Genomic DNA, 14,962 nt, shown 5'->3' on the forward strand with positions numbered 1-14,962 from the left:
GAACTACGTTAAATTATGTGTGTCGTGTGTGCGCTTGATTCCTGTGTTTCCACATTATTGTTTTGCACTATCTATCTCGATATTATTGTGTGTGGGTGTGATGACTCTTATGCTTTACCAGAACAACTAGTATTAGAGCTCCAAGGTTGGAGGTCGAGGCTGGACAATGTCTGGAGAAGACATGAAGGTTGGAATCAAGAAGTTTGATGACACTGATTTTGGTAATTGGAGGATGCAGATCGATGATCATCTCAATGGAAAGAGGCTCCAAATTTCCTCTGTTGGGACAAAAGCTGGAAAGCATGGATGATGTTGAGTGAAATTTGTTGGATTAACAGGTTATGGGGGTTATTCGGTTGACGTTGTTCAGATCAATGGCGCTCAACGTTATCAAGGAGAGAATCACGGCGTATCTCATGGCAGCTTTGTCTATATTGTATAAAAAGCTGTCTGCAAGTAACAAGGGGCATCTGATGAAGAAGCTGTTTAATCTGAATGTGTCAGAAGGTACGTCTGTTGCCCAATACTTGAATGAATTCAACATTATCACAAATCAATTGTAGTCGTTCAAGATTGAGTTTGATAATAAGATCAGAGTGTTAATTCTATTGGCATCATTGCCAAATAGTTTGGAGGCTATGAGGATGGCTGTGCGTAATTCAGCCGGCAAGATGAAACTGAGTAACGATGACGTACGAGAAATGATTCTTGTTGAGGAGATACGCAGAAACAACTCTAGAGAGTTTTCTAGTACGAGTTCGGCCTTGAGTGTGGACGATCGGGGTCGGGGACCTGACAGGTCCAAAAATAGGGGCACGAGCAGGACGAGACCTGGGCAACAGATACTCGCTGGAGTTATGGCAAGCCAAGCCACATCAAGAGAGACTGTCGAAATCAGGAAAGTACTAAGGATGGCGTTGTGAACGCAGTGGCTGAAGAAATACAGGACACTCTATTTCTTGCAGTGCACAATCCTGCTAATGATTGACTGGTGGATTCAGGGGCTTCATTCCATGGCACCTCACATCGAGAGATCATGCAGAACTATATTGTTGGTGATTTTGAAAAGATATACACAGCTGATGGAAAGGCACTGGATGTAGTGGAAGTGGGCGATGTGTGCATCGCACTTCAGAATAGGAGTGTGTGGACTTTGCAACAAGTTAGACACATTCCAGATCTAGAGAAAAGACTAATCTCTGTGGGACAACTTGATGACAGCGATCATACAATAGCATTTTCCAGAGAAGCGTGTAAGGTCATGAAAGGTGCGCTGGTCTTGGCGTGTGGTAAGAAGACTGACGCTTTGTACTTGAAATCAGAGTCCAATGAGGTGCAGGTAAATACAAAGTTGTAGCAAAGCAGGTTTGGTCGCACAAACAAGATGATGAAGCAAAAGGGAGTCAGCTTTGCAGTTCCTCATATAAACATGGAGAAATCCAAGACCACGATGTGGAGTAGAGGGCGGAAAGATGTGAGCAAAGCGTCTGGTGTTCCAGGGACGTCTATACCTATAGTTGCTGGTAAGACGACCAGACCTCCACATAGGGCATGTGTTGGAGACAGTGGTTGGCATGTGGAGAACCAGTCTCCAAGTGGGTGATTGTTGGGTTGTATGTGAAGCCTGGTTTATGAGCAGAAAAGATGCAAACAAAAAGTTCACTCGATTATCGCTCGACCTAAGCTCGAGCGAAACTCAACCCATGAGTTCGCTCGAGGTGCGCTCGACAGTGAGCTCGAGCTAAAATCAAACAGATTGTTCGCTCCAGGTGTTTGTGATGTTGGGCTCAAGAGAAGCACTAATCCTAGTGTTGGCTCAAGCGAAGCACTAACATCAAACAAACCGCTCGAGCTAATGTTCAATTGGTTGTTTGCTCGAGGTGTGCTCGACACCCACTTGAGCGAAGAACCCAGACTATGCTGCCTTAGGGTTTCTCATGCCTACTTATATATATGTAATGTTTTAAAGAAACAAGTCTGTTCAATGAGAGATTGAACGGGAAAAAGAAGCAAGAGGTGTGTGAGCAATCTTGAGAGAGAAAAAGGCCCTAGAGAGAGAGAGTTGAGATTGTATGAGTAGAGTGATGCTCTTATAAGTTATCATGTGATTGTAATTTCATCTGGAATAAAATCTCCTATAACTCTATCGACGCAGACATATTACTGAACCACATTAAATTTTGCATGTCATGTGTGTGCTTAAGCCCTGTGTTTCTACATTATTGTTTTCACTGTCTATCTCGATATCGTTGTATGTGGATGTGGTAACTGATCTGGTGCTTTACCACAACAATATGCAGATAAGCCGTCATGACATATTGCCACTAACAGGGTACTGCAATTTATTTTCAAATATGCAGATAACCGTATGATCCTCATTTCATACTATTGAAATTTATCTGATCAAATAACAAATTTATTATCAAACTTGATCTCCTATCAAATATATTAATCCCATTTAGCAAAATTTACCTACTATCCAAAATAACACGAGAGATACGTGTCCCTCATGATCTAATGGGTCTAAGAGCTCCAACAAAAATTGGACCAGAGCCTAGTACATAATTTATTAATTAAGGTCATCATGTATTAATCATTTCCAAGCATGCTTGAGAGATTTCACCCTATCTTTCATCATTCGGAGTGTTTCATTGCACTTTTGTCTTTGAATGTTGAGTATGGAGGAAATTTTGTTGTATAGAACTGTAAGACTCCCTAATGACGAGCTAGGATATAACCAGTTTTATCTGTTACAGTTGAGTTTAAGAAAATTCTACCTATAAAAAAGAATACCCAGAATCTCAGATCCTTCATCAAACTGACTAAGGAAATCACTTCTCCAGGGAATCCTTCTGTTCAAGCCGAGAAAACTAATTAAAACAAAACTTAAATGGAAAGTCGAGTAATTCGTGCATAAACTCATTGAGCCTCTGAGATTATGGACTGAAGATGGGCACAAACTTTTGATTAGAGAGCATTCAGCAGCAAGTACGATCTAACCCAACTTTGGACTTGTTAGACAATTCCAATATGTCAGGAGATCAAGTATACTTGTCTAACAAGTAACAACCATTTGACAAAAACCCTCACCTGCAACTAAACAGACCTGATAAAAGCTTTACAGAAGAAACACAAAACTCACAGGCTTCATTGCTCGAAGGAGAGCACAAGGGTCAACTCCAATCCCGAGAGTATGGGGAAAGCAGGCATGGTTCGTCGAGATGAAAAGTCCACATATGACCGTGCTGCTGACCACAACTGGATGGAAAATATGCATGAATATTGAAGGCCTAGAAAGTGCATTAATCACATATGACCAGCTATTTTGCACAGGTCAAGACACAGCATGGTACAACTAATGCTTTCTTGGTTCTCCAGCATGGGCTTTGAACCTGTCATTGAGCTTTTGCAAGGGTCCGGCTAGACACACCATGCAACAATTTCACAAATCCAAGGAAACTCAGCTTTCCATCTGTATGCCTAACCCAATCGTGAAGAACAGCATGAACAGGGACTGAAGGACCAAGGCCAAGTTCCTGAAAGTGTACAAAAATTCGAAGGTCAATCTGTATCTTGTTAGTTGACAAGATGAATTCAAGCATCAGTGTTTCTCCGGCCAAGTCCAACAAACAAACTGAATAAAAGCAAAAATGGAAGAGCATTTTTCATCTTCCAATTTTGATGAAAAAACCAGCAGTAGTTATCCAAAACAAGAATAAACCAGCAAAATAATCATGGGTTTGCATTTCAACCCGACCAGGGCAGGTAGAAACTAAACATTGAATGTTAAATTGGGCAATCAGATATCATTAATTTAAAAGAGCTTGTTTATAATAATACTGTGGGATCACTGGATGCAACATAGATCATCCATCTTATTTGGAACAAATTTAATGTTTCCCCTTTCAAGCTGTGACCCAAAACAAAGTTCACATTAGCACACTGAGAAAGTTGACTGTACAACAGCTTGATGCGCTGGGGGGACGGGGAGGAAGAAGAGAACTATAAGAAAAGTCTTAGCAAGATAAAAATTCAGAAACAGATGAACTATCCCAGTACATATCAACACAGTTTTTTGCAAAACATTGATTCAGTTTGGTGTTTACGCCATTACCAACTTTTCCAATTGCACAATATTCCCCATTGCAGCCAAAAAAATGATAAATGAAACAGTTGAAAATCACTATCTATCTAATTTCTAATAAAACTTGGTTCTCCAATCTACATCCTAAAAATAGATCCATTTTTTTTTAGAGGTCATGCGCAGGGTAGCATATTGTTGATCAAAGTCATTTCCTACACAGGCCAGCATGCACACAGTTATGTTATTTTTTAACCAAACATACCGAAGCCAACTCCTCAATAACAATAGCTCTGTTTCCATCCTTCTCAAAAAGTTCGTAGGCACAACGAGCATGTTGCTCCCACCGATCAAGAGCCTCAAGTTGATGCACGCTTAGTGCAGCTGCACAGAACTCCTCAAAGTCCATCCTTCTGTATTGCAATGCATTAAGCTGGAGCCAAAGAGAGGCAAAACAACTTGCTGTTAAAGTCAAGATTGAAGAACATTAACGAAAAATAATCACCACATCCAGCAAAGTTGTCAAGCAACCTACCGACACTAGAAAATCAGGGACCCGCGACTCCTTCATAGCTTGTGTTGCATTTTTCATCAAGGCCTAGCAACAGCGAAAGACTGAGGACATAGCTTACAACATCCAGTTTAAACGTAAGATATATTGATAGAAACTAACCACTTTGATATTTTCTAAGCTTATAGTGCCGTTTTTGTTTGGTTCCAATAGTGCAAACTGCTCCTTCAAATAAAATAGTTCATCTACAGTCAATGTTTTAGACAGAGCCTGAGACAACAATGAAAAGCAGAATGTAAGAAACTATTAGACGCTGAAATCGAGTTTACCATATGCAGATATAATTAACTTAGCAGACCTAGAACTGAATGATTAGGTTATGAAGAGAGATTTCAATCACTTCCAAAAAATCTAACACTTTAGATAGCATAAAAACTACCGAAGAACAGATTAGTAAATTATCTCCACTTATAGATGGCATCATATACACACCCTTAAAGCAGCCTTTCGTAGAGATGATGATCGCATATAAGCCTTCATGAGCTTGAATACAAGTATATCCAGAGGCACTTTTACATCATTAGAACTTTTAATCCAAGGATGACCTGCAAGAAAACTGTTTGAGCAACTCTATAATTACATGAGAACAACAACCAAACACTTTTGGAAGTGGATGAGGCACTATACTTAGAGCTTGAGCAGCTGTCATTCGTTTTCGTGGGTCTTTATTCAAAAGCCGCTTAACAAAATCTCTGGCCTCAGCAGACAAAGATGGCCAAGGCGGCTCATCAAAACTTGGATCAGCTTTTAATACAGCCCGAAAGATCCCAGACTCAGTTCTGGCCCAAAACGGACGGCTACCACACAATAGGATATAAGCAATTACACCAATACTCCAGACATCAGCCTCTGTACTGTATGATCTATGCAGAACTTCAGGAGCTACATAATATGCACTACCAACAATGTCGTTCAGCCTTTCATCTGCAAAGCAATTGAAACATTTTAACCATTGACACGTTCAACAAGCTATTATATAGTACGTAGTACAGCTTCTATATTATTATAAATGAGGACAAACCTAGTTTCACGAAATCTGACAAGCCAAAATCTATGGCCTTCAGTTGTGAGTTCTCATCCCTTGACGCAAAAAGGAAATTCTGATGCAGCAATAATTAACTATACTTGGTGAGAGAGTAAATCAATGAAAAAAATCAGAGTGCAACGAGCACATGCAGCAAGAAACTTTGAAACTGCTGTTATAAACATTGCTGAACAACTGATTCACAAAAACAAGTACAACAGGTATCAAGTCTTTGCCCACTGAGCTTCCCCAACTTTTGCATCCTGGCAGATTGCAGGCTGTCAGCATTTACAAACTACTTCCTCTGTTTAACCCCTGACCTCTTTGAGAGATAGAGGGACTGACTATATATTAGAGCCATCTTGAAGAATTTAGAGGGAGACAATTACAGAAAAGTAGTTATCTCTATCTAAAGGTGTACTCCGGCAGAAATCAATCTAATTTTCTAAAGATAGTGAAATAAATAGAATATACTCCACCTCAGGTTTAAGATCACGGTGCACCACACCCTGGAGATGGCAAAAGGCAACAACATTTAATATCTGTATCATGACAGCCTTTGCATCATCTTCCGTGTATTTCCCACCCCTGCAAAGGAAAAGGGCATGCAAGTATAAGCTAAGATGCATGTAACTGCTTTATCAGCTACCTATCAGCTTTGTCTTTCATAACTTCCTTTTTCTTCTCCTCACCCATCAACTTTAGTAGGCTCAAAGAGCACTTTTTTGGATCTTGCTAGCAAATAGATATATACCTTGAGAGAATTCTGTCTAAGAGCTCCCCTCCTTCGCATAACCTGAGAGGTGCAAGACAATCCACCAGGGCTCATTAAAATAAAACTTCATATAAGCAATTGTTGATGAGTCCTCCCAATAGAGAGCAAAAGCTCAGAAGATATTTTCCAAAACGTAACAAAAACATTAACAGCAGCATCAATTCAATGAAAAGCTTGCAATCAGAGCTTACTCCATTACTATATACACATTGTCATGGTCTTCATAAGCATCATAGAACTGTACGAGATTGTTATGCCCAGTCAATGCTCTCAATATTTTCACCTCTCTTCTCACATCCTCAATGGCAATGGCAGTGTTCATCTAACAAAAACAATTAAAAAAAAAACAAATAAGACACAGCAACGAAATCCAAAAGACAGCGCACCATACAGTGCTATAAACAAACATAAACACTTCCACCAAAGATAAAAATAGAAACTTTGGATAAGGATAATCAAAAAATACCGATAACCAATATTGTAAAACAATGACTAGAAACGGTTTACTATTAGCATAAAGCAAGTAGAATGGAAACTATGAGTCATAAAGCAAGTAGAATGGATATCTTGACTATATAACAAAGCGAGTAGAATGGATATCTTGACTATATAACATCAGGATGACAAACACTTTAATCTCCCACATCGATTTCGGTTTTTATAAGTAATCATGAATTTTATTCATTCTTAATAGGCGTGGACCAAGTATACAGGTTAATCCCCCACATGGATGACCCGTATGAGCAGAACCTTGTAGCATAAGTTATTAAATTTTCATCTTTTTTGCTAGAACATTCTGCCAGGTTCTTTAAATTAACTCCACAGAAAATTTTATTCACAGAACTCTCCCAATAAAAATGGATTCTTTTTAGAAATCTGAAAATGGTGTGATATTTACACAAAGAAGCAAAGATTTTCCCAACCTTCACTATTTATTGGGAATATTACACACACATATATGTGCAAATAGTAGGGGGATGAATACACTTTTCACTCTCAAACTACCATGGGTTTGCACTTTGCACCACAATCTATCAAAACTAAGGCATTGCCCGCTTAAACTATAAAAATCAACCAATAAAAAAAAGTATAAAAACTTGACATTTTGCATCCTCTTAAAATGTCAAGATTGTGCATCCTCTCTTAATTTCCTTTTTTTTTTATTGGCACTGGGTGTCCAAAAACAAAGTCCCGACTTAAACGAGGATGCAAAGTGTCAGTCTTTTTATTCATCTTAATAGTTAGAATTACACGAGGATGCAATGTGTTAGTTTTTAGTAGTTTGAATGTGTACTTTTCCCAATAATGCATGAAATTTTCCCATTCATGCATAACGTCCATGGCAAAATTAACTCTTTTATCTTTTCCATAACTAAAGGTGAAAAGAGTTAAAAAAATCTTCTAACCAAACTTAACTTGGATACCAATAAACATGAAAAAACAAAGGGAAAAAAAAAATCGATTGTAGGACTCGACCCTATAGTCTAATTGGTTCTAAAGCCTAATAATTCGAGGCCAACTTGTTGACCAAATACTTCTACGTAGCAACACAAGTAATAATAACTTAATCAAATCTAACACGTCATAGTCGGACCACTAGCGCCAGATTTATTTAAAGAAAATCTCAACTCCAATCATTATCAGACCTCCGCTACCACCTTAGACCTCTAACAGCGATCAAAGGCCTCTTCATATTATCCGCTAAACACATAAGCAATCGCACGAAATTACTGACGAGCAAAATCGATAAGAATCGTCAAATTCCTCTTTTGCGTTTCCCACACAGAATTACGAGTGATATAATAACCCGCCTACGGATCCAATCTCTACGGTGCCTCTCTAATCTTTGATTTGCAGAACCAATAATTCACTAACTAATAAGGTATACCTATAGTGAGAAACGCATTCATACTAACTACAGCAAAAATTCAACAAAATTAGACATAAAATTAAGGCGAACCTTGGCTTTGGGTATGACTTTTACGGCAACCTGTTGGCCTTTGAGCTCGCCCTTCTTCAACTTGGCACCGCAAGTGTATCCGAAATGTCCTCTCCCAACCTCGTCTCCCAGCTCGTACTTGTTCCCGAAATGCTTGGAGAACCCAAAGCTCTTGTCCAGCCCGGTCACCTGCTCCGCCTCGCTCCCCTCCGGTCTTGCCGCCTCGTTCGGCTTCACCAATCCGTGTCGCAGGGCCAGCACCGCCCGTATATGCTTCGCCGGAGACGGTGGCGGGAACGGCCGCTTGAAGAAACGCTTCGGCGTCGAGTTCGAGCTCGCATTTGCCGGAGATCTGGCCGGAGACTTCTTCGAGAAGAGGTAGTGCGCCGGGCTGGGACTGTAGAACGGAAATGACGGTGATTTCTTACCGTTCTGCTCGGCGGTAGGTTTCTGGCTATCGCCATTGCCATTGGCAGAGCTGGAAGTTGTTTTGGTGCTATCCTTGGCCTGGACGGATTTATTCTGAACCGGTGTAAAATTGTTCCCGGCAGGTTCAGGATCGAATTTCGGAGAAGAAAGGGTTGTTGCGGAGGGTTTGGAGATGCAGAGACCCATCCGAATATCCTCCCAAAGGCGGAGTGTAGGGATTTCACTTCCAAATCCAAGTCAGTGCATCGTAATTCTTATGGATAATGGATTTGAAATTCTTCGGGAATTGTAAAAAAAAAAAAAAAACAAAACAAAACAAAAACTCAGGCTTGTCTCCAAGTGGTTGGAAGCGTTAACAATGGTGGGATGGAGAAAGCGAAGGGCGTGGGATCCATAGAAGCTGATAAAAAGGAAACGACGATTGCTTCGCTTTTTCTTTTTCTTAATTCCACAACTTATAAATTCGTTTAAACTATTATTTGAGTCTCTTTTTTTTTAAATTTATATTACTTTTTCATTTTTTGGTCGACATATTAATATTTTTAATTGATCGAGCTATGGCACGTGGAGAGATATGATTGGTGGCAAGTAAAAAGACTATTTCATTCCACGTGGCGTGCATTGGGGCTCGTTCTTCCTCAATCAACGTAACTTGTCATCTCGATAATAATTGGCTGGTAGTTGTATATTTTGAGTGAGCCAAAATGAGAATACAGCTATTTTTTTAATTAGCCAAAAATTATGATCTGGATTTTATCAAAAATATAGGCATTTAGTTTTTTTTAGAATACTTAATTCAAACACTTTTTTTCTAAATTTCTAAAACATATCATTAACAGTTGGAATGTTGTTGTGTTCATGTTAATGTAGTATTAAATTTATGTTTTTAAGATCATTTACATAATCATAAATCTTAATAATATAATATTTTTATAAGAATAATTATTTTCTTCAGTTACTATTTATTATTTTACACTTCACATTCTGTTAATAAAAAAATGTGAAATATGAAATATAAAAATAAATAATAACGTAGCAAAACCTTTTTTTATAATAGGTAGATAATATCATTTTTTATTACAAATATATCCAATAATTACTCAGTAAATAATGACAAAAATCTCAGATATTTTTTTTACAAGGGTTTCCTGTTTTTGAGGAAAACATTGGACATTTTCATTCATGTAACGTTTGGAGCAAGCAGGAGGAGAGCAGCCGCGTCCTAAAGTCAAAACCACGCCGCAGTAGTTCTGCCTTTCTTCCTGGACAAGCTACCTTGGTGGCTAGATCCTCGTATTAATTTTTTGAAGGATAATATAAAATAAGAAAAATTCTATAGATCATATTTTTATTACATTATGTAAATTATAATATATTTATTACTATTAAATTATATTATATTTAATAATTTTATATCATTCAATAATAATAAATATATCACAATTTTAATTCGGACCCGGCTTGGTTGAAAAACGAGGGTAATGCAAGGTTAAAAAATTAATAGTTATTTTTTAAATATATAAATAAATCATTGAAACCAGGAAAAAATTCCTTACGTTGTCTATTAGATAATTCATCTTTCTTTTATTTATTTTTTAAGATCTCTATTTTTATATTTTTTTTTTATGGAGAACGCACAATTTTCATGCTTAACGCTTTTTTTATATTAATAACGTGCTTAAAAAAAATTTGGACTATGGCCCTTTTGGAAAATGGAGGCTTGTTTGGGAAACACATTCTATCTCATTTTATCTTATAATTTTTTATAATTTTTTTCTCAAACATCACTTAAATATAAACACTTTTCAATTTGAAATTTTTAACTTTTTCATCTAATTATTACTTAATCATTACAACTTTCCAAAACTTCTAAACAAAATACAAATATTAATTCAATTTTTTTAAATTTTAAAACAAAAATTATATTAAAAAATTATATTCTAATAATATTTTAACTTTATAATATTTTTATTCAACTTTTTATCTCTTCTTTTCCAAAACTCAATAAAATATTTTAACTCAAATCAATTCATTACTATTCATAAATTATCTTACTACTGTTCATAAATTTCTCATTCAATCTCATCTTATCTGTATAACTAAATGAGGCCTAAGAATGGGAGCTTCGATTCTGCCATTTGTCTCCTCATTCTTCTTCCTCCAAAAAGCTTAGAGATCATTTTTTGCAAGCTTTTATGTTGGCTTTTCTTCTCTCTCTTCATCTATCATTTTTCATCGAGTTTAACTATAGATTAGCCAATGTTCCTCATCATCCTTTGCACACCTTACGCGGATTTTTTTTTTTTTTCTCAAGCAAAACGTGTGTTTTGCATCGTTGGTTCTTCCCATTCAAATTTTGACAAAACAGCAACCCCCCAAGGAGGCAACCTGCTGCATCACGAGACTACCCTCACTGTCATGGTTCGTCCTCCATGGTAGAACCTCCACGCCGCATCACCACACACCCAGTCCAGCCACAACCAACCCAAGACGACAACCTCTGCTTAGCCATCGTAGCCCAGCCTTGAAACCACCGTGTAAGAGAGCCAACAAGCCACCTGCAATCATACAACAAGCATTTATTTTTCACACCCAAAAACAAAGCAACCCATGTCCAGCAGCTCTTCCACGCCTTTTTCCTCAGTTGCAGATAATGCCAACCAGCTGTGTTGTTTCGTTAAGAACCACCATTCAGTTGTACTCCTCTGCCTCTCACCATGGTTGCACTACCGTAGACAAGCCCCACAGCTTGGTCGTGCTACTTCCCACATCACCTTTATTTCGGTTAACACCCACTCCACCGTATGTAAGCCCCCCCTCTCTCTCTCTCTCTCTCTCTCTCTCTCTCTCTCACTAAAGTTTTTCTTCCTCTTGACTTTAAACCCTCTGGTTGATTTTTTTTCTGTGTTTAAATTTCATTACCATTCGTGTGTGTATGACCGGTGAGACGTGGGGAGGTGGTTTCATAAGATGGAGGCTGGTGGCTTGGGGAGGAACCCTTATGTGACTTGTAGCCAAGGAAAACGACAGACCATGTGGGATTAGTGAGTGGTTGAGGTCAAAGAAGACTTGAGGACTAAGGGGTTCTGTTGGATTTTTGGCTTCGCCTGGTTCATGGGATTAGTGAACTCGGTCCCCACGTAGGGGTAGGGTGTGTGTTGGGGGACTGGATGATGCCAAGATTATTTCCTTTTCGTATGCCTCCTTCGCACACCAAAATGGGAGATGTGTGAGTCTTACATGTTGTCGTAGTAACATATGAGCCTCATTTGCATTGCATCTTTGTCAATTTTCAAATCACGTACAATAGCTTAATCAATCCCGCAAGCTCAAAATATCAAGAATTAGGACTGTAAATGAGTCAGTCTGTTCGATAGCCTGCTCGATATTCACCCGGTTAAACTAGAACTAAACTCGACTGGTGGAAAAAAAGGCTCGCCTGTAAAAGCATATACCCGCTTGATTAAGAAATGACACATACCTGACTAAACTCGACTCGACCCGGCTAACGCTCGTTAAGGCCCGCTAGTTTATACCCGAGTTGACTCGTTAGCTATTGATAAATATCTACATACACCTATATATATATACATATATATATATGTGTGTATGTATTAACTAATAATATAAGTAAAGCACTTTTATAATTAAATATATTATATGTAACCTAATTACTTATGCTTATATATTGAATATGTTTTATAGTTATATTTTATAATTTGTACAATAATTAGTTGATAAGATTTAGTAATTTCATATACTAGTATATGGGAACCATATATGAAATAGATATATGTTATTGTATTATGTATATGTATTAATAGTTTATGTAGGCATATAATATATTATTATTATGAATAAATTATATTAACTAGTTACATATTAATTTTTTTTAAATTTTTAAATTTTAAAATTTAATAGATGTTCTACTTGTTAATTGTACAAATTCAATATTAAATATTTTATTTTTTATTTATCTAATTTATTAATTATTAAATATTATTCAAAAAATAAAAAACTCAAGTCCAACTCAAACTCGGCTCGATTGGAGCTCGTTTTTGGGTTGAGCTAGTACTCGAGCTCGAGTTGGAAGTTTAGCTTATCGAGTTGAGTTCGAATAAAGATTAAATAAAAATCTCTAGTTCTAGTTTTTTTAGTCAAGTCAAGCTCAGCAAGCCAAAGACCAACTCGACTTGCTCTATTATAGCCCTATCAAGAATTGACCAACCACCTTTGCTACACTTCGGCCTGGCTGTGCTGCATAATAAATTATGGCATACCTATAACTCATTAGGGGTGGGCAGCAGGCCTTGCACCCTGCTATCCTGCCCCAATCTGCCATATGGTGGGACAAGCAACCCCAGTGGGGGCGGAGGGTGGACTGGCCCACCTTGCTATTTATATATTTATAAATATATTTGAGTAATGCTACATACAGTCGTGGAATGCGCCAACGTCGTGCAGTCGTTTTGAAAAAGAGTGAGATCTACTATTAAAAAATTAATTTCTTTTCATGTAGGTCCTATATTTATTCACTTTTTTCAAAGCGACTGCACGGCGCTTGCACACTCACAACTGCAAGTATCATTTCTCTTTTATTTAATACTTTCTGCAAGTTACAAAATAGCCTAATGTGACTTTTATATAAGAAGTTAAGGCAATACAAAAGTCTTACTTAAGCAATGTGAGACTTTTGTATTACTCTTGTCTCCTATATAAAAGCCATATTAGGCTACATTAACTTACACATAATATGCACTAATAAATTTAAAAGATAAATTAGTAGTTTTTAAATTATGTTTTTATTTACAAATTTAATTTTACAATTTGGGTCAAAATTTGTATTTTTAACCATTTTTAGGCTCGGGAATAATTCATGGACCTTGTGGGCCATGGGCACTATTGGAATGGGCGGGAGGCGGGACTGATGAGGGGTTTGCCCCCACCCTGCATCCCATGGGCGAGATGCGGGAGTGAAAACCCCAACCCCCACCCATGTGGAAGTGGATTGTGGGAAAGGGTCGGCATGGGTGGATATCATCCCTAACCTGGAGAAGTAATTTTTTTTTTTTTTAAATACAATTAGTATTTTTCTAATTCTGGGCATAGTCCCCTGTGTTCAAGCTCTGATCATCTATCCAATTCATACATTTTAATTAAAAGAAAAGAGAACTTAAAAAGGTTGAAGAAAAGGGAACTGTCAATTAGTAATAGATTTTTAATGTATTCTCAGTAGGACTGTTCATCCGACCCGATAACAATTCTTCTGACCCGACCCGATAAAGAGGTATTCCGATTGGCCGATTATCCGACCCAAAAAATTTCAGAATGAACGGGTATTCCGACCCAATTTTTGTTTCTTTACTTATTTTTTTTCCCTTATTCTTCTTCTTTTAATTTTTTCATATATACAAAAAATAAGCTAGGAAAATTGCATCCAATTAGAATGATTTCATTGTACAGGTTTTTTTTGTTTTTTGCAATAAAATAAACTGAATTAGAATAATTTCGGAGGTGGATCAGTCCAACAAACAAGTACGCCTAAGCTCGCCAAGAAAAAAAAAGTACACCTGAGCTCACTGTACAGTTTCATTAGCAATATTTTTTGCAATAAAAAAAAATTGAATTTGGTAGAATGGTTGTAGGTAAATATCAATTTGAATGGGGATAATCAAATATGATCAGGAGGGTTCAGATGTTTATATTTCTAATGAAAAGATTATTCGCGAAAAACTCGTGGCTCGCAGTCAGCAAGGGAATGATGGATAGCCTCCTTGTAGATTTCCTCTTCAAGGCCTTGATGACTGACTTCCAGTGAGACCCATCGTGGCTCTCTTGGAGTTGAGGAGTCGGTGCGGGTTTTTGCGTGGGAGAGATACACGAGCTGAACTGCTGCTGCCTGTATGGTCTGAATTAAGACAATGAGAAAGCCGGGCATGTAGAAATGAAAATGATCGAGTAACGGGTAATACCCGTTAAAATGAGAAACGGTGCGGCCAATTCTCCGTTTTCGATTTTACCCATCGACGGGTTGGATTTTTGGGTCGGCCAAATTCGAAAAAACGGGTCAGGTTGGATAAGCAGCTTATTTGTTCAGCCCTAATTCTCAAGGTGATTAAGATCACGTATGTACGTAGGATCGG

The 14,962-nt window shown here is 37.7% G+C and overlaps 1 protein-coding gene across 1 annotated transcript; it reads right to left on the reverse strand.

Annotated features, from left to right (window-relative positions):
• Nucleotides 1-2,906: 2,906 nt before the first annotated feature.
• Nucleotides 2,907-9,254, reverse strand: LOC109018972 (CDPK-related kinase 5-like). The gene is made up of 11 exons (XM_019001172.2): nt 8,412-9,254; nt 6,643-6,773; nt 6,431-6,472; nt 6,156-6,264; nt 5,674-5,752; nt 5,280-5,576; nt 5,085-5,197; nt 4,755-4,862; nt 4,617-4,679; nt 4,347-4,514; nt 2,907-3,536 (listed from the first exon to the last, which is right to left on the reverse strand). The coding sequence occupies exons 1-11, from the start codon at nt 9,003-9,005 to the stop codon at nt 3,396-3,398; spliced, it is 1,845 nt and encodes a 614-aa protein (XP_018856717.1). The 5' UTR covers nt 9,006-9,254; the 3' UTR covers nt 2,907-3,395.
• Between the last annotated feature and the right edge of the window lie 5,708 nt (nt 9,255-14,962).

The sequence above is a fragment of the Juglans regia genome, chromosome 12, assembly GCF_001411555.2.
Source record: "Juglans regia cultivar Chandler chromosome 12, Walnut 2.0, whole genome shotgun sequence".
In the NCBI taxonomy this organism is placed as follows: domain Eukaryota; kingdom Viridiplantae; phylum Streptophyta; class Magnoliopsida; order Fagales; family Juglandaceae; genus Juglans; species Juglans regia.

What these genes read in the sequence shown, in the direction of transcription:
- LOC109018972 (XM_019001172.2), bottom strand. Translation starts at nt 9,005, where the DNA reads ATGGGTCTCTGCATCTCCAAACCCTCCGCAACAACCCTTTCTTCTCCG. An exon ending in AATGTGTATATAGTAATGGA is followed by an intron (nt 6,473 to 6,642) that starts GTAAGCTCTGAT and finishes TGCACCTCTCAG; the next exon opens with GTTATGCGAAGGAGGGGAGC. An exon ending in GCTTAGAAAATATCAAAGTG is followed by an intron (nt 4,680 to 4,754) that starts GTTAGTTTCTAT and finishes CGCTGTTGCTAG; the next exon opens with GCCTTGATGAAAAATGCAAC.